Consider the following 18,782-nt stretch of genomic DNA (forward strand, 5'->3'; position numbering starts at 1 on the left):
CTCAAAACCTGTCAGAGATGGAGAAGAATGAAAAGAATAACAATTTCTGAAATGTGTTGGGATGTATAGAAAACCAGAGTATATAAGACAAGGTTAGATGATAAAATAATTTGGCTGAACTGTGTCCACCCCCTGAGTGTACTGAAGATAGATTTATGAAGAGTTTAATTTTAATAGTTGAGGTGGGAACTCATTAAGCTCTGAAGAGTAGTTTTTGAGTCCAAGTTAGGATGGTTTCTGGCAGTATTCCAGGAAAGATGGTAAGGTTTTTGCCAAAAGGAAAGATGTTGATGTCAGGCATCTTTGAAAATGTCCTTGTATTTCCAAGAAAATGTTGAGGTACGTGTGTTATCCATTTCAGCAAGGTGAACCATATGGGTTGTTCTATTTGAATAATATCTTAGTTGCTAAGGACATAAAAATTTTGAAATGTGGTAGATGAAAGATTTGTTCTGTTTTATTTTATTTTTTTGCACAGCTAAAGTTTTCATTGTAGAGTGTACATTGAAGGTGTTTTATATAATCCAGAGGCTGGTATACGCTTAGACTCTTGAATAATTCCAAGAATGTGCTGTTCCAATTTTTCACAGTAGCTCAGCATAAATAAACCTTGGGATTTATGTGTTCTCCTGTTGAGTATAAATTGGACTCACTGACATAAACTGTTTTTCAGATACAGTATGTTATAGATTAAGTAATAGAAAAGGTGGGTAAATTTTAATCTACTGTGCTAAGTATTCACTAATCTTAATACAGAACTTCATTTAAAAACACACGATGATTCTCTGAAGTATAAACAGAGTCAAGATTAATGAACCGATGACTTGTTCTTAGTATTTTCTCTATCTCTATAATGGTATATCTTACATATCACATTAAATTTTTATCTGAACTAGGTATTTCTAATTTAACTAAAATCACTTGTTAAGCATCAAAATACCACACGCATGATTAACGTAACTTTTTCTGTGTCTCCTCTGTATGCTACCCCTCCTAACCCAATCAGTCTCTCTCTCATTTCTCATGATCTCTTATATCTCTTTCCTTGGTCTTTATTAAAGCAAGGGTAATTTAAAAAATTCCGATCAGTTAAGACTTAGAAAAAATTTAAGAAAATGAAGCTATTCCATTAACACCATTGCTTGTCATTTTTCTATTTTTATGGAAGCCTAATATATTACATTACACCTAACTTTAAAACTAATCTATAAATTAATACCAAAAATAAGAAATTCCTAACTTTTTAACATTCCTTTCTAGATAATTACTTGAGTAAAAATATCTGGAAATTGTCGTTTCTTAGCATTCTAAAATGTTACTGTCCACCACCTAAAAACATCTAAACTAATCATGATTAGAAATTAATTATAGTTACGACTTGCTATTAATATATTTTGTAATAAGAAAGAATATTATTTTTTTCAGTGTAAAGTATTGCTTCTTTTATTACAAAATAGTTACTTGGGATTCTTCACATTTTAGTGGCATGTATATCTAGAGGCATAATAATGTTTATAAGCATTTTTACTTTTAAAAGGTATTTTCAGGAAATAATTACAGAAAAACAATTTGGGAGCTATTTCAGCAAGACATACTCTCTAACATTGGCTTTCAGTTTTCAGTTAGTATATAATTTCCCAAAGATTAGTTTTTTTGAATTGGAAGCTTTATAATACTCACCTAAGTTTTTTATATTAATTATTTGCAGAGTTGTTTTTCTTTGAAGCTTTTTAAAAAATTTATATCCTCACATAAGCCAAATTGCATATGAGGAGGAATATAGCCAGGGAAAGGAGCAGAGAGCAGAGCTGGCAACAGAGATCAATAAAATTTCAGAAACTAGACATTCAAAGTTCTCTTCTATCATGTAGCGGAACAGTGACAATCTATTATAGTGCAATATTCGCAGTATGTCACATTACACAGAACAAAAATAGTAGTGTGCTCTAATAAAGTAAGTTGTATTATCTTACTGTTTTCTCTTAGTCTCAAGGTGTCACATTTTTGTGGTCATTTTAGTGGTCATTCTGAATGGCTGCCTTGTGTCTAGTTGAAATTTAGTGAATATGTGTGCTTTTTATAATGTTCAGCTGCAACATCGTTCTCAAACTGGAATTTTGGGGAAGTTCGGTGTAATAGCAGTAACAATATTAGTAACAGCAACAGGAACAAATATTTTTCAATTTTGGCTTTCTAGGTGTCCAGCACAGTGTCAAATTCTGAAGCCCTCGTTGGTGGTTAATGCTCGGCCACAGTTACGTATGATGAGACTGAGGTCCAGAAAAGTTAGTGTTTGCCCAAGGTGATGAGCCAAAGCCTCTACACAATCTCAGGCCTTCCAACTCCAGAAGTCATTTCTTTCTAGTGAGCCTTTGAATGGGACAGGCCAGCCTTCTTTCTCTCTCTCTTTTTTTTTTTCCTTTCAGTTTTATTGAGATATTTTGACTTACATATATTGTGAGATGATTACCACTGTAAGCATCCTTTACCTTATATAGATATAATAAAAAGAGAAAGCATGAAAAGCTTTTTCCCTTGTGATGAAAATTCTTAGAATTTACTCTTGTAGCTACTTTCATATATATGGTACAAGTGTTATCCAGAGGCATTGTGCTATATGCATTATATCCCTAGTACTTATTTTTACCTTATAACTGGAAGTTTGTATCTTTTAACCTCCTTTCTCCTATTTGCCCTCCCCCATCCTCTTCCTCTGGTTACCCCAAATCTGATCCTTTTTTCTATGAGTTTGATCTTTTGTTTGACTTTGTTTTGTTTTTAGATTCCATATAGAAGTGAGATTGTACAGTTATCTTTCTGTTTCTGACTTATTTCACATAGTATAATGCTGTCAAGGTCCATGCATATTGTTGCAAATGGCAGGATTTCCTTTTTATGGCTGAATAATATTCTATTGTGTGTATATATGCCAAAAATTCTTTATCCAGTCATCCACTGATCAACACTTAAGTTGTTTTCATATCTTGGCTACTGTAAATAATACCACAATGAACATGAGAATGCATTTATCTTTTTAAGTTTGTGTTTTTGTTTTCTTTGGGTAAATAACCAGAAGTGGAATTGCTGGGTCACATGATAGTTCTATTTTTAAATTGTTGAGGAACCTCCATACTGTTCTAATAGTGGCTGCACCAAGTGGCTGCACCAATTTACATTCTCATCAACAGTTTACAAGGTTCTCTTTTCTCTACCTCCTCACCAGGACTTGTTATTTCTTATGTTTTTGATAATAGCCATTCTAACAGGGCTAAGATGATATTTCATTGTGGGTTTGATTTGCATTTCCCTGATAACTCGGGATGTTAATTATCTTTTAATGTATCTATTATCCTTTGATTTATCTTCTTCAGAGAAATGTCTATTCAGATCTTTTGCTAATTTTTAAATTTGATTATTTGTTTTTTTTTTTTTTTTTTTTTGTTAGTGACTTCAGTTCTTTATATATTTTGGATACTAACTCCTAATCAGATGTACAGTTTGCAGATATTTGTTTCCCATTCTGTAGGTTGTATTTTCACTTTGTTGATGGTTTCTCTGGCTATGCAAAAGCTTTTTAATTAGATGTAGTCTCAAAAAAAATAATTTGATATATTCTCACTTGTTTCTTTTGCTTTTGTTGCTTTTATTTTGGTGTCAGATGCTAAAAATCATTACCCAGGCTTAAAGAGATTACCACCTATGTTTTCTTAGGTTTTATTATTTCAAATCTTAAGTTTAAGTTTTTAATCCATTTCAAGTTAATTTTTGTGTATGGTAAAAGATGGTGGTCTGTTTTCATTCCTTTACATGTGAATATCCAGTGTTCCCAACACAATTTATTGAAGAGACCGTTCTTTCCTCATTGTATATTCTTGGCTCCTTTTTCATGAATTAATTGACCATCTATGTTTGGGTTTATTTCTGGGCTCTTTATCCTGCGCCATTAGTCTATGTGTCTGTTTTTATGCCAATAGCATACTGTTTTAATACTATAGTTTTGTAGTGGAGTTTGAAACTAGGGACTGTGGTGCCTCCAGCTTTGTTCTTTCTCAAGATTGCTTTGGCTGTTCATGGTCTTTTGTGGTTCCATACAAATTTTAGGATTGTTCTTTTTAATTTCTGTGAAAAATCCCATTGGGATTTTGATAAGGATTGCATTAAATCTATACATTACCTTAGCTAGTATGGACATTTTAACAATATTATATCTTTCAATCCATAAGTATGGAATATTTTTCCATATATGTCTTTTTCAGTTTCTTTCCTTAATACCTTGTGGATTTCAGAATACAGATTTCTCACCTCCTTGGTTAAATTTATTTTCAGATATTTTATTCTTTTTTTTTTTTTAATTTTTTTAACGTGTATTTATTTTTGAGACAGAGAGAGACAGAGCATGAACAGGGGAGGGGCAGAGAGAGAGGGAGACACAGAATCTGAAACAGGCTCCAGGCTCTGAGCTGTCAGCACAGAGCCCGACGCGGGGCTCGAACTCACGGACTGTGAGATCATGACCTGAGCCGAAGTCGGACGCTTAACTGACTGAGCCACCCAGGCGCCCCTCAGATATTTTATTCTTTTTCATACAATTGTAAATGACATTGTTTTATTAACTTCTTTTTCTGATACTTAATTATTAGTATATAGAAATAGCAGATTTTCTGTACGAATTTTGTATCCTGCAACATTACTGAATTTCTTTATTAGTTCTAACAATTTTTTGATGGCATCTTTTAGATTTTTGGAATATAATAGCATGTCATCTGCAATAGTGACAGTTTTACTTCTCTCTTTCTATTTGGGGTTCATTTATATATTTGTCTTTCCTAATTGCTCTGGCTAGGACTTCGAATACTCCGTTGCATAAAAATAACAAAAGTGGGCATCCTTATTTTATTCCTGATCTTAGAGGAAAAACTTTCCGTTTTTCACCATTGAGTATGATACTAGCTATGGGCTTGTCATATATGGCCTTTATTATGTTGAGATACATTTCCTCTATACCCACCTTGTTGACAGAGGTTTTTTTTTTTATCATAAATGGATATTAAGTTTTGTAATGCTTTTTCTGCATTTATTGAGATGATCATATAATTTTTTTTCATTCTATTAATGTAATGTATCACATTGATTGATTTGCATATGTTGAACCATCCTTGCATCCCGAGTATAAATCCCATTTGATCATGGTGAATGATCCTTCACATCTCTTAAATATGCTGCCTTTTATGCACTTTACTTAATATCAGGTACCTCATTTGCCTTTTAATATCAATTACCTTCTTGAAAACAAGAATGAAGCTACATAGTGTGAGATTTTAACAAGAGTGGTAAAGTAAAAGAAGTTGAAACCTAGTGGGGAAAAAAAAGGTTTGTGAGTCACCCTATCAGAGAGTCAGGTGTCACAAAGAAATTGTATTTAGCATACAAGATCACTTGTAATGAAGTTTTGTTGGATTTTCACACCATTTTGATTTGTCCTTACTAAATAAATTAACTCCAAAATCTATTCTAGTTTGGCTGTTTAACCAGAAAGCCTTTTTTCAAAAAAGTACTTTAACTTAATGTATTTTGTGACATCAATAATTATGGCATTCAGAATATTTTTTAGAAATTATATACATGTCTTATTGGGAATTCAGAATTTAATTTTTCAACAATAGTCTTTCCCTTTACAACTCATTTAAAAAGAGTATTGATTTGTTACAGACCATTTACATTTTAAGAACTTTCGAAAACTCTGTCCTTTAACCTAATTGAAGCAGACCACTTACTCTGGGCCATCCATCAGGGTGATACTCCTGGTTTCCTGGCCTTTTCTGGACCTCCCAAGAGTTCATTTTTATTACTTGTATTACTTTGCCTTCCATCTAGTTTCACTGCCTTGTCATTAATCTACTTATTTGACTTTCCTTCCTCTGTGTCCAGTCACCACCAGGCATATCATTTTAGTCACTAACAACCACACAAACAGAAATAAAGTAGTAATGGCAAAGGAATGGATATCACACAGCTACCATTATTATTGTGGCTTAAAAAAAAACTTTTTCGAATTTGACAAATAGAAGGGCTTTATTTTACATAAGATTTCCAAACTTATTATCTGATTAGTTTTTTATACTCATAAATAATCTGTTTTACCCTATATAGTACTTAAGTATTACTACAATTTCTATTTTTTAGAGGAGGAAGTTATGGATCATAAAGGTCATTAGTGTAAACTTATAATTCAAAAGAGTTTCTGAAATAAATCAGCCAGTATAGTATTAACTATTACCAGTACCCCCAAGGAGTTGTAAAAGTCCAAGGCAAGTCCAAAAAGTGTCTGAGAGTATTTCATAGTGGACCAACAGCCATGTGAGGAATATCTACAGTATAAGAATACAAAAGGAGAAAATTTAGACATACTACTAGTGACCTCCTTCTTCACCCCATATCACAGAGCAGTTAAGGCTCAAGTATATGTCCATGGAATCTACAAACTATCACAGTGTTGGTAACTAATGCTTGTGCAGTTCCTGGTGGTTTATTAGTTCATTAATAATCAGAACTTTTTTCCCCCTACTCTTCACTGTTAAGAAGTGATTCAAATCTGCATGACTAACTTAATGTTGATTATTTATAGATTCCCATCTCTGAGTAATTTCTCTACATCTGTCTTAAAAAGAGTAATCATTGTCTGATTTCCAGCTTCTTTTTTTCTCATGTATGAATAAGTCTGGAGAATTGAGCCTACTCACACTGATGTCCTTTTGTCTTGCGCTTCCCTCAGGAATAGGGAGTGTACCTCTAATTGGGGCTTTTTACCTGTTTTCTTTCTTTCACGTCATCTAAGCATGAGAATAAGAAGGTGATAAACTGCTTTAAAGTAGACAACTGTGGGGCACCTGGGTGGCTCAGTCAGTAAAGTGTCTGACTTTGACTCAGGTCATGATCTTGAGATTCACGAGTTCGAACCCTATGTCAGGCTCTGTGCTGACAGCTCAGAGCCTGGATCCTGCTTTAGATTTTATGTCTCCTTCTCTCTTTGCCTCTGTCTCTGTCTCTCAAAAATAAATAAGTGTTAAAAAAAATTAAATAAATAAATAAAAATTTAAAAAAAAATAAAGTAGATATCTGTTGTAGAAACTCGTTATATATTCAGTAAATATTTACCAGTTCACTCTTACATGATGGACATAGTTAAACACTAGGAATATAAAAGATCATAATCTCTTTACCTTCTAGGAGTTGACCTCTAGGAGCTTATATCTGGAAAATTTTGCCACCAACAAATATGTGTGGAAGATCCACATTATTTTCTAATATTTGAATAGTGTCAGAATTGATTCTTACATAACTTATTTAATCCACAAGAGAAGATAATTATAAATTGGATTTTGAAATAATTTTTTTAACTTTTTGTTTTAGAGAGAGAGCACAAATGAGTTGGGGAGAGAGGCAGAGAGAGAGAGAGAGAGAGAGAGAGAGAGAGAGAATCTTAAGCAGGCTCCAGGCTCAGTGATGAGCCTGATGCTGGGCTTGATCCCATGACCTTGGGATCACAATCTGAGCCAATATCAAGAGTTGGATGCTCAACCAACTGAGCCACCCAGGAGCCCCTAAAATATTTTTGTGTACAGTTGGAAGTCAGATAAACAGTGCCCTGGTTGTAGAAGGAAGACTGATCAATGTAGATACTAGAACCCCTATGAAAGATTCTGGCTTGAAGCACTGGAGCCAGGCAGGAAAATGATGCCCAGAAAAGGTTAGAGTTATATCAAATAAATGTATTCAGGGCGGTGTCATGTCAGATTAGATCCTGCAAATTTTTAGGGTGCCTTTCCCCCATGCAAACTGCCCTGCATTGTGCTGGCAGATACTGTAGCTGAGCCATGGGCAGCTCTACAGCTCTCTTTCTCATCCTGACCTCAATTCTAGACTGAATGCTAACGTGTTCTTGGAATCCTTTCTGGCAATGTGGAAATTACTTTAAAGGATTCATTTCCTTTTGTCAGTATTCCCACATTGTTTGAGTGAATTGTTACCTCACTGTGGTCTACATTAAAGACAGTAAATTTTTTTAATTTAATGTGACTTTTTAAAAATAAATCCATTTGGGCTTTTTTTTTTTTTTAGGTACAATGAGAAAGTGTAATAGGGTTAAAGGAAGATACTGCTTACACAAGGCATTTTTCTGTCTGCTTACTCATTAAGCTTATATTCATGTCATAAAATGAAAATAATCCCAATAGGAATTGACGGACAATAATTTGAATGCCTGTGTAATCCAAATTCTTTTGATGGTGTCTCTCTAGTCTTTAACCTATCATTTTACTGACACCTGTTTTAACTGCGTATTTGCACATGGTCTTGTATGAAATGACTTACCTACCAGGCTGTGACTCCTGGGAATTGATGATGGAGGACCTGGAAAACTGTTGTGAAAAGGTGACATGGATAATAACTTAATCAACAAATCTATATAAGCAGTTAATGAAATGTTTACTGTTTGTAAAATACAGTTACATGGGTTGTGAAGGGAGAGAAGATGTATTACCCATTTTGAGTTGATGATATTGGTAAAAGCTATCTTTTGTTGGAAGAGGAAGAATGATGCTCAAGGATTTTAAGTCTGAATAATAGGAGTGAATTAGCTGGTAAACTATAAGGCAAGATTATTCCATTTTCTTGCCAGAGTTTGAGATCTAAAAAGAAGGTTTTTACCAGTCCAGAAGTGAATAATTAAGAGTTTGGCCTAGGGGCACCTGGGTGGCTCAGTCGGTTAAGCGTCCGACTTCAGCTCAGGTCACGATCTCACGGTCTGTGAGTTCGAGCCCCGTGTCGGGCTCTGGGCTGATGGCTCAGAGCCTGGAGCCTGCTTCCGATTCTGTGTCTCCCTCTCTCTCTCCCCCTCCCCCGTTCATGCTCTGTCTCTCTCTGTCTCAAAAATAAATAAAACGTTAAAAAAAAAATTAAAAAAAAAAACAAAAAAAAAGAGTTTGGCCTAAAGCAGTTAATGGTAAAGGCTTAATGGCAGAGGCACCGAAGAGGATTGTAAAACTGGACAGGCAGGATGAAATATGTTAGTAAACACATCATTGTTCTCAGATTGCTTGAATCAGATATCAGAGAAATGATAGTCAGGTAGGGGGGAGTTGGGAATGGAGGAGAATAGCAGAAGAGCTCCAGTTTTACCACCAGGTCATACAGATAACAGAGCTACAGTCCTCAGGGAGAGATGTTATTGGGTAGTAACAATGGAGAACTCCTGCAGTTAATAAAAAAAGACTGCATGTGAAGTGTCCAAAGCAGAGCATATTATGACTGGGAACCCAGAAATGGTGCCTAAGTAATCACCACATTTCTACTTTCTACTGGACTGAGCTTCTGGGTCTGTATTCAACCTTAGTGGTCGTTCTAGCCCAACTTCTCCATGTAATGGATGAAATCCAGAGAAATTGAGTGCTCTACCTAACTTCCTACAACTAATTACTGACCAAGTTGGGATGAGAAGGCCTTCTGCAAATTTATATAGTGAAACCCCATTAAAGTAAATCTTAAAAACATAAAAACTTTTTTCCCCTTAGATTGCTAGAATTTTACTGCATGCATGCTTATTATCTCTTTCCTGAAAGTAGTTGTCCTAAGGAAAATATTTAAGACTAAACTACTTTAGTGTATCTTTTCCCCACTTAGTTTTAAGAACATTTAGTGTAATTGGGAGCCTCTTCCTTATGATCTGAATTAGGAGGAATATTGGTTGATACTCAAACATTCTTGTGCTTCCAGAAGATCATAATTGTTTCTAGCACAGACTTACCATTCTACCAGAAAAACTCCAAATAAGGCATGAATGTTTATTTCATATCCTAAGTAAAGTTTAAAGAAAAATCTATTTTCACTAATACAGTGCACCTGATTTAGCTTTTCTTCCTAAGCAGTGAAGTAGGAGAAAACTTGAGTATTCATCAGTGGTAGTGCTAATTTAGCACAAAAATTTCAGCAAGATAAAAATACAAACAAATATAAACAGAAATTTGAGTCTTGGTTCTATGAATGTTTACTTCTCAAGAGTTCTTTCTTTTAATTTGTATCTATTCCTTTAAAAATAAGTACAGGTGTTCTTTCTTTGTTTTCCTCTAATTACATCCTGCTCCATCCTTCAAAGCCTTACCTACCTTCTGAATTCTTGTCCAGACCTACAAGGCACATTTCAATACATGTTTATGAACCATTACAAAGTACTACTAATGCATCTAGTTAGCAATTGTTTCACTATTATTTTACTTACTATAGTTTATTTCTGAAATACCCATCTTTTTTATTTGATTGAGAACAACCAGAAGATAGAAAATCTGTTTTTATTGTTAGTAGGCCTTCAGCAAGTTACCTAGAATTTTATGAAATTCTACAAATTCTATATAATTCTGTATATATTCTTTGAATATTTTTCTACTCTCAAATTCTTTGAGGTTCTACTCTCAAATTCTTTGAATATTTTTCTTTTTGTATCCTTTCTAGGAGAACTCTTTGCCTCTGCCTAATGTATCACAAGAGATTTTCTGTGAGATGGCCAGCAGATAAGCTTAACTGTCACTTGAGAGGCTGCACTCTATGTGGCCTGCCAGGAACCCCTCATGACTCCCTCTCATATGGAAGATTCTTGTGTTCCTCACTGTCATATGTGCCCCACTTGATACATGACAAATGCTTGTCCTCTCAGGACATAGTCACTGATCTATACTTGGAAAGCTGCTGTAGCCAAGAGAATTCTCAACTATAGACAAAATACATGGATTTGAGACCCAGCATTGCCTCTTGGTAGTATATTAGGAAAGTCAATTCATACTTAAAGTATTATTAAGAGGGTTCACTGAGAAAATACCTATGATGGCATATAGTCATAAACTATTAAATACATGCAAGATGGTTTTAATACCAAACTCCTCCACCAAGGGTTTTACTTCTTAGGGAAGGGGCGTATTTTTCCTGATCCTCATTGAAATCCCAGTGTTTGTGGGCTAAGTACTACTTGTAGTAAGATATTGCCAAATAACTATATTTGTTATACTCTCTTAGAATGTCAACAGTTTTGGGGCGCCTGGGTGGCTCATTCAGTTGAGCGTCCGACTTCAGCTCAGGTCATGATCTTCATGTGTTAGAGCCGCTCGTCAGGCTCTTTGCTGACAGCTCAGAACCTGGAGCCTGCTTTGGATTCTGTGTCTCCCTCTCTCTCTGCCCCTCCCCTGCTCATATTCTGTCTCTCAAAAAATAAAATGAAACATTAAAAAAAATTTTTAAAGAATGTCAGAAGTCTTAGTATATTTGCCTAAGATAGATCAAGTTAAGGATTTAATTGCTAGAAATCCATTCTAGGAAATTTTAATATCTCTAATTTTTTTTTATCCAATATGGAAAGTCATCTTTTTATCATTGACTATTCCTCTTTGTGAAAATATATCAAATGCATCATTTTGTACTTTTCTATTCTGAGTGCTAAAATAACATAGCTTTCTCTTCTAAGCAAAAGCAGGACTTAAATTCTCCTGAAGCAAATATTTGAAGTTAGAAAGATAGAGTGAACCCATACATGGGGATTTCTCTTAGTGTTTTTGAAGAAATAGTTTAGACATGGTATCCTAGCATACTTAAAAACAAAACCTTACTTGAAACCTGAAATTATACAGAAAATAACCAACTTCCCATTACATAAAAAGGCTCTTCACATATTTGCAAACAGCTTTGATATCACCTTAAATGTTTCTTTCAGGATATCAGAACATTTTCACTTACATTTTTTGTACTGTATGTAGCATGCCATTTATGTCTTCATCCAAATTATTAATAAAAATAGTGGGACAAAAAGGTTTAAGCCTGCAATTCCAAGCCATCCATACCCCTGATAACTTTTTCACAGATCTCCACCAATCCTTAAATCCAGATTCCAGGAGTATCATTGTTCAGCCTACAAATCCACTTAACCATAATACTTCCCAGCTCACCTCATCTCCATTTTAACCACAGGATTGTAATGATGGGTCAAATGGCTTGCTGAAACCTTATTGTATTATATTTATGGCCTTCCTCGAATGAATTTTTTATAGTATAAAAAAATCTAGTAAGCTTTCTGTTAAAGTATTTTGAGAGATACTCTTCCATTGATCTCTTGTATTCCTGTTTGTTTTACTGGGTATGCCAAGATCTGACTGATCTCTACCTGCGTCATTTCTCAGGGATGTGTTTGTAGTGAGCAACTTTGAGGGATGAGGTAATGTCTCCTTCTGAGACAAAGAGCAGACTTGCTTACTGTCTGGTGTCTAGTGGAAGCTTTCCCAAACTCGAAGTTCCTTTCCTGTAACACATTCTACTGTGTGTACAGGCATCCCGTCTGGGCTTACCCATAACACCCCCATGTTGGGCCGTGAATAATAAAGTCCTTCGTCTCTGACGCATGAAGAAATAACAGGCTCTAACTTATTAGCTTGTAAGTAGGGTTAAAATCCTAGAACCAAGAAAGCGTAATACATAGAGAAGAGTACACTAATCATAAGTATATGGCTCAAATTATCACAAAGAATACACACCATTTTCCAGACTTACAGAATAGATTAACCTTGCATGTTTTTGAACTTGGCGTAAATGGAATCAAACCTTACATATTCTTTTGGTCTAAATATCTCTTCAGCATTGTGTTAATGAGATTCATCCATATTTTAGTTGCAGGAGTGCATTAATTTCATTGCTATAGGTTATTCTATTATACGAATACAACACAACTTATTTTTCTGTTCAACCATTTATGGACATTTGTATTGCTTCCAGTTTGGGGCTACTATGAATTATGTTGCTTTGAATATTCTTATATATGTTTTTTGGTGCACATGTCTGTTGGATATATCTATCTGGAGTTAAACCGCTGGGTTACCATGTATACATGTTTAGCATTAGTAGAAAGTTCCAAAAAGGGTCCCGTGTTGGCTACAATTTACGTCCCCACTAACAGTATGTGAGAGTCTCAGTTTCTCTACATCCTTGCCAAAATGAGGTATGATTGGGCTTTTTAACTGTAGCTATTCTGGTAGATATAAAGCACTAAGATATTGTGGTTTTAATTAGCTTTTTTAATGACTAATTATGTTGAACATATTAGCATATACTTCTTGGCCCTTTGTGTAGGCTTTTTAATGAAATGCCTTGTTGAAGACTTTTGCTCCTATTCTCTTGGCTTGTCTTTTTCATATTAGTTTGTAGGAATTTTTTATGTATCTACATACAATTACTTTGTTCATTACATTATAAACATCTTCTTTTACAGTATGGTTTACTTTTTCACCACCTTAATGATGTTTTGGATGAACAGAAGTTCCAAGTGTGTGTTTTTTTAAAACAACCTTTTAAAAATTATTATTAAAGTTAATTTATTTATTTTGAGAGAGAGAGTGCATGAGTAGGGGAGGGGCAGAGAAGAGGGGGAGAGAGAGAATCCTAATCCGTCTCCACAAAGTGCAGAGTCTGACATGGGGCTCAAACCCAAAAACCATGAGATCATGACCTAAGCTGAAATCAAGAGTTGGATACTTAACCCACTGAGCCACCCAAGGCATCCCCAGAATTTCCAAGTTTTAATGCAATGGAATTTATCCACTTTTTTCCTTTTTGAGTATAGCTTTATGTGTCCTATCCCTATGGTCTTATTTACCTGCGTTTTTTTCTAGAAGTTTTTTTTTTTTTGTTTTATCTTACATTTAGGCACACGATTTACCGGGAATCTTTTTTTTCATTTATAGTATTGCATACATCAGAATACATTCCTTTTTACTTCTCAGTAGCATTCCGTTGCATAAATATGCAGATATTTAGAGATTTTTTTTTTCCAGTTTGGGGCTGTTTGAATGACAGTGCCATAAATACATTTGTACACGTCTTCTTATAGCCATATGTTTTCATTTCTTCTTGGTAAATACACAGTAGTAGAATTAATTGCTAGTTCATTCTGTGGATGTAAGTTTAATTTTATTATAAACTGTCAGTTTTCCCAAGTGGTTATAGTATTTTACACATCTGCCAACACTATAGGAGAGCTTCAGTTATTCTACAAGTTTGTTAGCATGTGGTGTTGTCAGTCTTTTTAATTGTCTTTTTAATTTCATTGGATTTAAAGCCAATGTAATATGTGTGAGGTGATACCTTATAGTGGTTTCTATTTGCATATCCTAATAATAAACGACATTGAACTCTTGGCATGTGCTTATTAGCCACCCCTATATCTTTCTTTTGATGTTAGTCTTGCCCATTTTTATTGTGTTGTTTATCTTTTGTTACTAAATTGCAGGAGTTCTTTATATAACCTGGATAAAAGCCAGTTTTGAAAGCCTGGGAGATCTGTTGCACAAAAAAGTGGATATACTTAACAGTTCTGAACTGTATACCTAGATAAAGTTGCTAAATTTGGTTGTCATTTTTACCACAATTATGTTTTTTTAACTTAAAGAAAAAGCCAATTCTATGGCTTACCTATTACCTATTCACTTTTATAATGTCTTTTAATGAGCAAAGGTTTTGTTTTATTTTAAATTGGATGAAGTCCATTTTAATTTGCTTTCTTTTTCTTTGTTTTCTTTTATGGTTACTGCTTTTGAGTCCAAAGAAATCTTCTCCTCTATCAAGATCACAAAGATATTTCTCTACATTTACCTTTAGTAGCTTTGTACTTTAGTTCTAGAAGTCCTTTGAATTAATTTTGTGTATGATGTGAGGTAGAGATTGAATTTCTGTTTTCCCATGCAGTTATCTAGTTCTTTCACTACCAGTTCATTACACGAATTTCCTTTCCCCAGTGAATTGTTTGGTATCTATGTGGTAAATGAAACAGACACATGTAGATGCATTTATTTCTGAACTCCGTTCTATTCTATTGATCTGCTTGGCTATCCTGAAGCCAGGCACTTCCTTGACAACAGCTTTATAGTAATACTTAAAACTGGGTGGTCTGTATCTTTCCAATTTGTTCTTTTTCAACATTTTCTTTATTTTAGATCTTTTGCATTTCCATAAAAAACTTAGAATTAGCTTGTGAAATTCAACCAAAAAAAGCTGGCTTGGAATTTGATTGGGATTGCATTCATTCTATTGATTATTTTGAGAAGACTTAACTTTCAACACTCAATATTAATCTTTCATTTTATGGACTTTATATATTATTGCATAAAATTTCTACTTTTAAATTTGTCTTAGCAGTGTTTTATAGCTAACATTCTAAAGGTGCAACATATCCTTCTTTAAAATTATCTCATAGTATTTTGTTGTTGGTGGTGGATTTTTTTGATGCTGTTACAAAGGATATTTTTCTAATTTCAGACTATCTCTTGATTCAGCCAGTACAAGGTGAATTACAGAGAGTTATGATAATCTCAGGTGGATGAAATTATCAAGAGGTCCTTCCAAAAAGAGCAGTCTGTCATAGAATCACATAGAAAGATACTTGTACAGAGACATGTGGTTCACCTAAACAAGAGTTATCATTAGTGAGTGAAAAAATCAGAAGATACTCTGCTATAGGCTACCTTGGATTCCTGATGAGTGATAGAAAAATTTTAATACTTTGCTTCTTGTGGAATGAGAATGGCAGTTAAGATTGACATGAAAGGAGGGAGAGAAACAGATAATCAGACTTGGCTTTAGTAAAAGACAGTGGATTGTGGATGGGGAGGGTGGCAGGAAAATTTATGTTCTCAATATATATGTGTTTCATGTGTGAATGTGACATGAGGATGATTTATGAAAATATATAAATTTAATATGCCACATTTACAGAACAAAGGTCAAAATCACAAAATCATCTTGATTGATGCAGAAAAAGCATTTGACAAAATTCAGTGAATGAATGGAAATTACCTCAGCATAATAAAGTTCATATAAAAAAAGCTCCCAGCTAACATTATAATCAGTGGTGAAAAACTGAAAACTTTTTCCCTTAAGAGTAGGAATAAGACAAAGGTGCCTACTCTCAACACTTCTATTCAACATAATACTAGAAGTTTTAGCCAGAGCAATCAGTCAAGAAAAAGAAAAGGCATCCAAATCAGAAAGGAAGAAGTAAAATCATCTGTTTTCAGAAAACATGATCTTATTTATAGAAAACCCTAAAGATTCCACACAACAAAACTCTGTTAGAACTAATAAAAAAAAAATTCAGCAAAGTTACTGGACATGAAATCAGCACTCAGGGGGTGCCTGAGTGGCTCAGTCGGTTAAGTGTACAGCTCTGGATTTCAGCTCATGTCATGATGTCACAGTTCTTGAGTTCAAGCCCTGCATCTTAGGAAATTTGGAGCCTGCTTGAGATCCTCTCAAGCCCCTCCCTAGCTCTCTCTCTCTCTCTCTCTCTCTCTCTCTCTCTCTCTAAGTAAATAAAAATTTAAAAAAAGCAAAACCATCACTCAGAAATCAGTGGTGTTTTTCTACAGTAACAGTGAACAATCCTAAAAGGAAGTTTTCTTTAAATCTTTTCAGAGTAACATCAAAAAGATTAAATTACTTAGGACTAAACTTAAAGAAGGAAAGGATTTGTACACTGAAGACTATCAAACATTGCTGAAAGAAATTAAAGAAGACACAAATAATGGAAAGTCCTCTTGCATTCATGAATTGGAAGACTTAATATTGTTAAAATGTCCATGCTACCTAAAGCCATCCATAGATTCGATGCATTCCCCTCAGAAATCCAATGGCAGTTTTTTTGGCAGCGATAGGAAAAAAAATTCTAAAATTTACCTGGAATCTCAAAGGATCCCAAGTAGTCAAACAATCTTGATGAAGAAGTACAAAGTGGGACGCCTCACACTTCATGATATCAAAATATATTATAAAACTCTAGTAATAAACATAATATTATATGGCATAAAGACAGACAGTAGAACAATGAAGCAGAATATAGATACCAGAAATAGATCCCGGCATATACAGTTAAATGATTTTTGACAAGGGTGCCAAGACTCCATAGTGGAGAAAGGATAGTCTCTTTAATAAATGGTGTTGGAAATACTGGATATACACAGGCAATAGAATAAAGATGGACCCTTATCTTACACCATATAAAAACTAACTCAAAATGGATTAAGGATCTTAATATATAAGACATGAAAATATAAAACTCCTAGAAAAAAATTATCAGGAAAGGCTTCTTGACATCAGAATGAACAACAATTTCTTGGATATGACACCAAAAGCACAGGCAAAAACAGAAATAGAAAAATGGGTCTATATCGAGCTTAAAAATTTGTGCACAGCAAAGGAAATAGTCAACAGAGTGTCAAGTTAACCTACAGAATGGGAAATAAATTTGCAAACTGTATATCAGATAAGCGGCTAGTATCCAGTATATATTAAAAATTCCTACAAGTCAGCAGCAAAAACCTAAGTATCTCAATGGAAAAATAAGCAAAGGACTTAAACAGATAAATACTCAAATGGCCGACAAGCATAGGAAAAGATGCTCAATATCACTAATCATCAAGGAAATGCAAACAGGAGCTATTACCTCACACCCATTAAGATGGCCACTAACTATCTGGAAAATAACAAATGTTGGCAAGCATGTGGAGAATTTGGAATCCTTGTGCACTGTTGGTGTGGTTATAATCTGGTGTAGCCACTGTAGAAAACAGTATGGAAAGTCTTCAAAAATTAAAAAGAGAACTCCATTGTGACCCAGCAATTCAACTTCTATGTATATATCTGAAAGAATTGAAAATAGTATCTTAAAGAGATATGCACACCCATGTTCATTGTAGCATTATCACAATAGCTTTTACAATGCTAGCATTGTAATAGCTATCACAATAGCTATTACAATGCTAGCATTGTAGCATTATCACAATAGCTTACATGTCCACCAGTGGGTGAATGGATTAAAAATATGTGCCATATATATATATATATATGTGCCATATATATAAATATATATATATATTTATGCCATATATATAAAAATATATATATATATAAATATATATATATTGTGCCATATATATATATAAATATATATATGTGCCATATATATATAAATATATATATGTGCCATATATATATAAAAATATGTGCCATATATATATATAAAACATATATATATATGTTTTTCAGCCTCAAAGAAGAAGGAAATGCTGTCATATTCTGCAACATGGATGAAATTTGAAGACATTAAACTAAGTGAAATAAGTCAACCCAAAAAGACAAATACTGTATAATTCCACTTATGTTAGGTTTTCAAAGTAATAAAACTCCTAGGGATGCCTGGGTGGCTCAGTAGGTTAAGCATCCGACTTCGGTTCAAGCCATGATCTGTGGTTCATGAGTTTGAGCCCCACGTCGGGCTCTGTGCTGACAGTGCAGAGCCTGCTTGGGTGTCTCTCTCTCTCTCTCTCTCTTTCTCCCTCTCTCTCTCTCTCTCTCTCTCCCCTCCCCCTCTCTCTCCCTCTCTCAAAAATAAACATTTAAAAACTTAATAAATGAATAAGTAAAGTAATCAAACTCCTAGAAACAGAAAGTAGAATAGTGATTGCCAGGGGCTGCTGGGAGTGGGAAATGGGAAGTTAGTGAGTAAAGAGTTTCAGTTATGCAAGATGAAAAAGTTCTAGAGATCTGTTATTAACAATGTGCATATAGTTAACAATTTTCTACACTTAATATTGTTAAGCAAACAAATTTGTGGTATGTGTTTTTTACCACAACTTTTTAAAACATGAAAAAAGAGACTCTTCTTTGTTCTGGTTTTTTTTCCAAACACTGACAATTCCAGTTCT

The 18,782-nt window shown here is 34.2% G+C and overlaps 1 protein-coding gene across 8 annotated transcripts in view; it reads left to right on the forward strand.

Moving 5' to 3' along the window:
- The window catches only part of FER (FER tyrosine kinase), a 428,416-nt gene that overhangs the window by 297,494 nt on the left and 112,140 nt on the right, over positions 1–18,782 (forward strand). Inside the window, exon 17 of one of the 8 annotated variants that reach the window (XM_042990979.1) lies at positions 2,198–2,385. The exons of the other annotated variants lie outside the window; for them this stretch is intronic. Coding sequence (XP_042846913.1) covers positions 2,198–2,223 — 26 coding nt within the window. The 3' untranslated portion in view covers positions 2,224–2,385. Of the gene's footprint in view, positions 1–2,197; positions 2,386–18,782 lie in introns of those variants that run through there. 8 annotated transcript variants of the gene reach the window in all.

The sequence above is a fragment of the Panthera tigris genome, chromosome A1, assembly GCF_018350195.1.
Source record: "Panthera tigris isolate Pti1 chromosome A1, P.tigris_Pti1_mat1.1, whole genome shotgun sequence".
Classification (NCBI taxonomy): Eukaryota; Metazoa; Chordata; class Mammalia; order Carnivora; family Felidae; genus Panthera; species Panthera tigris.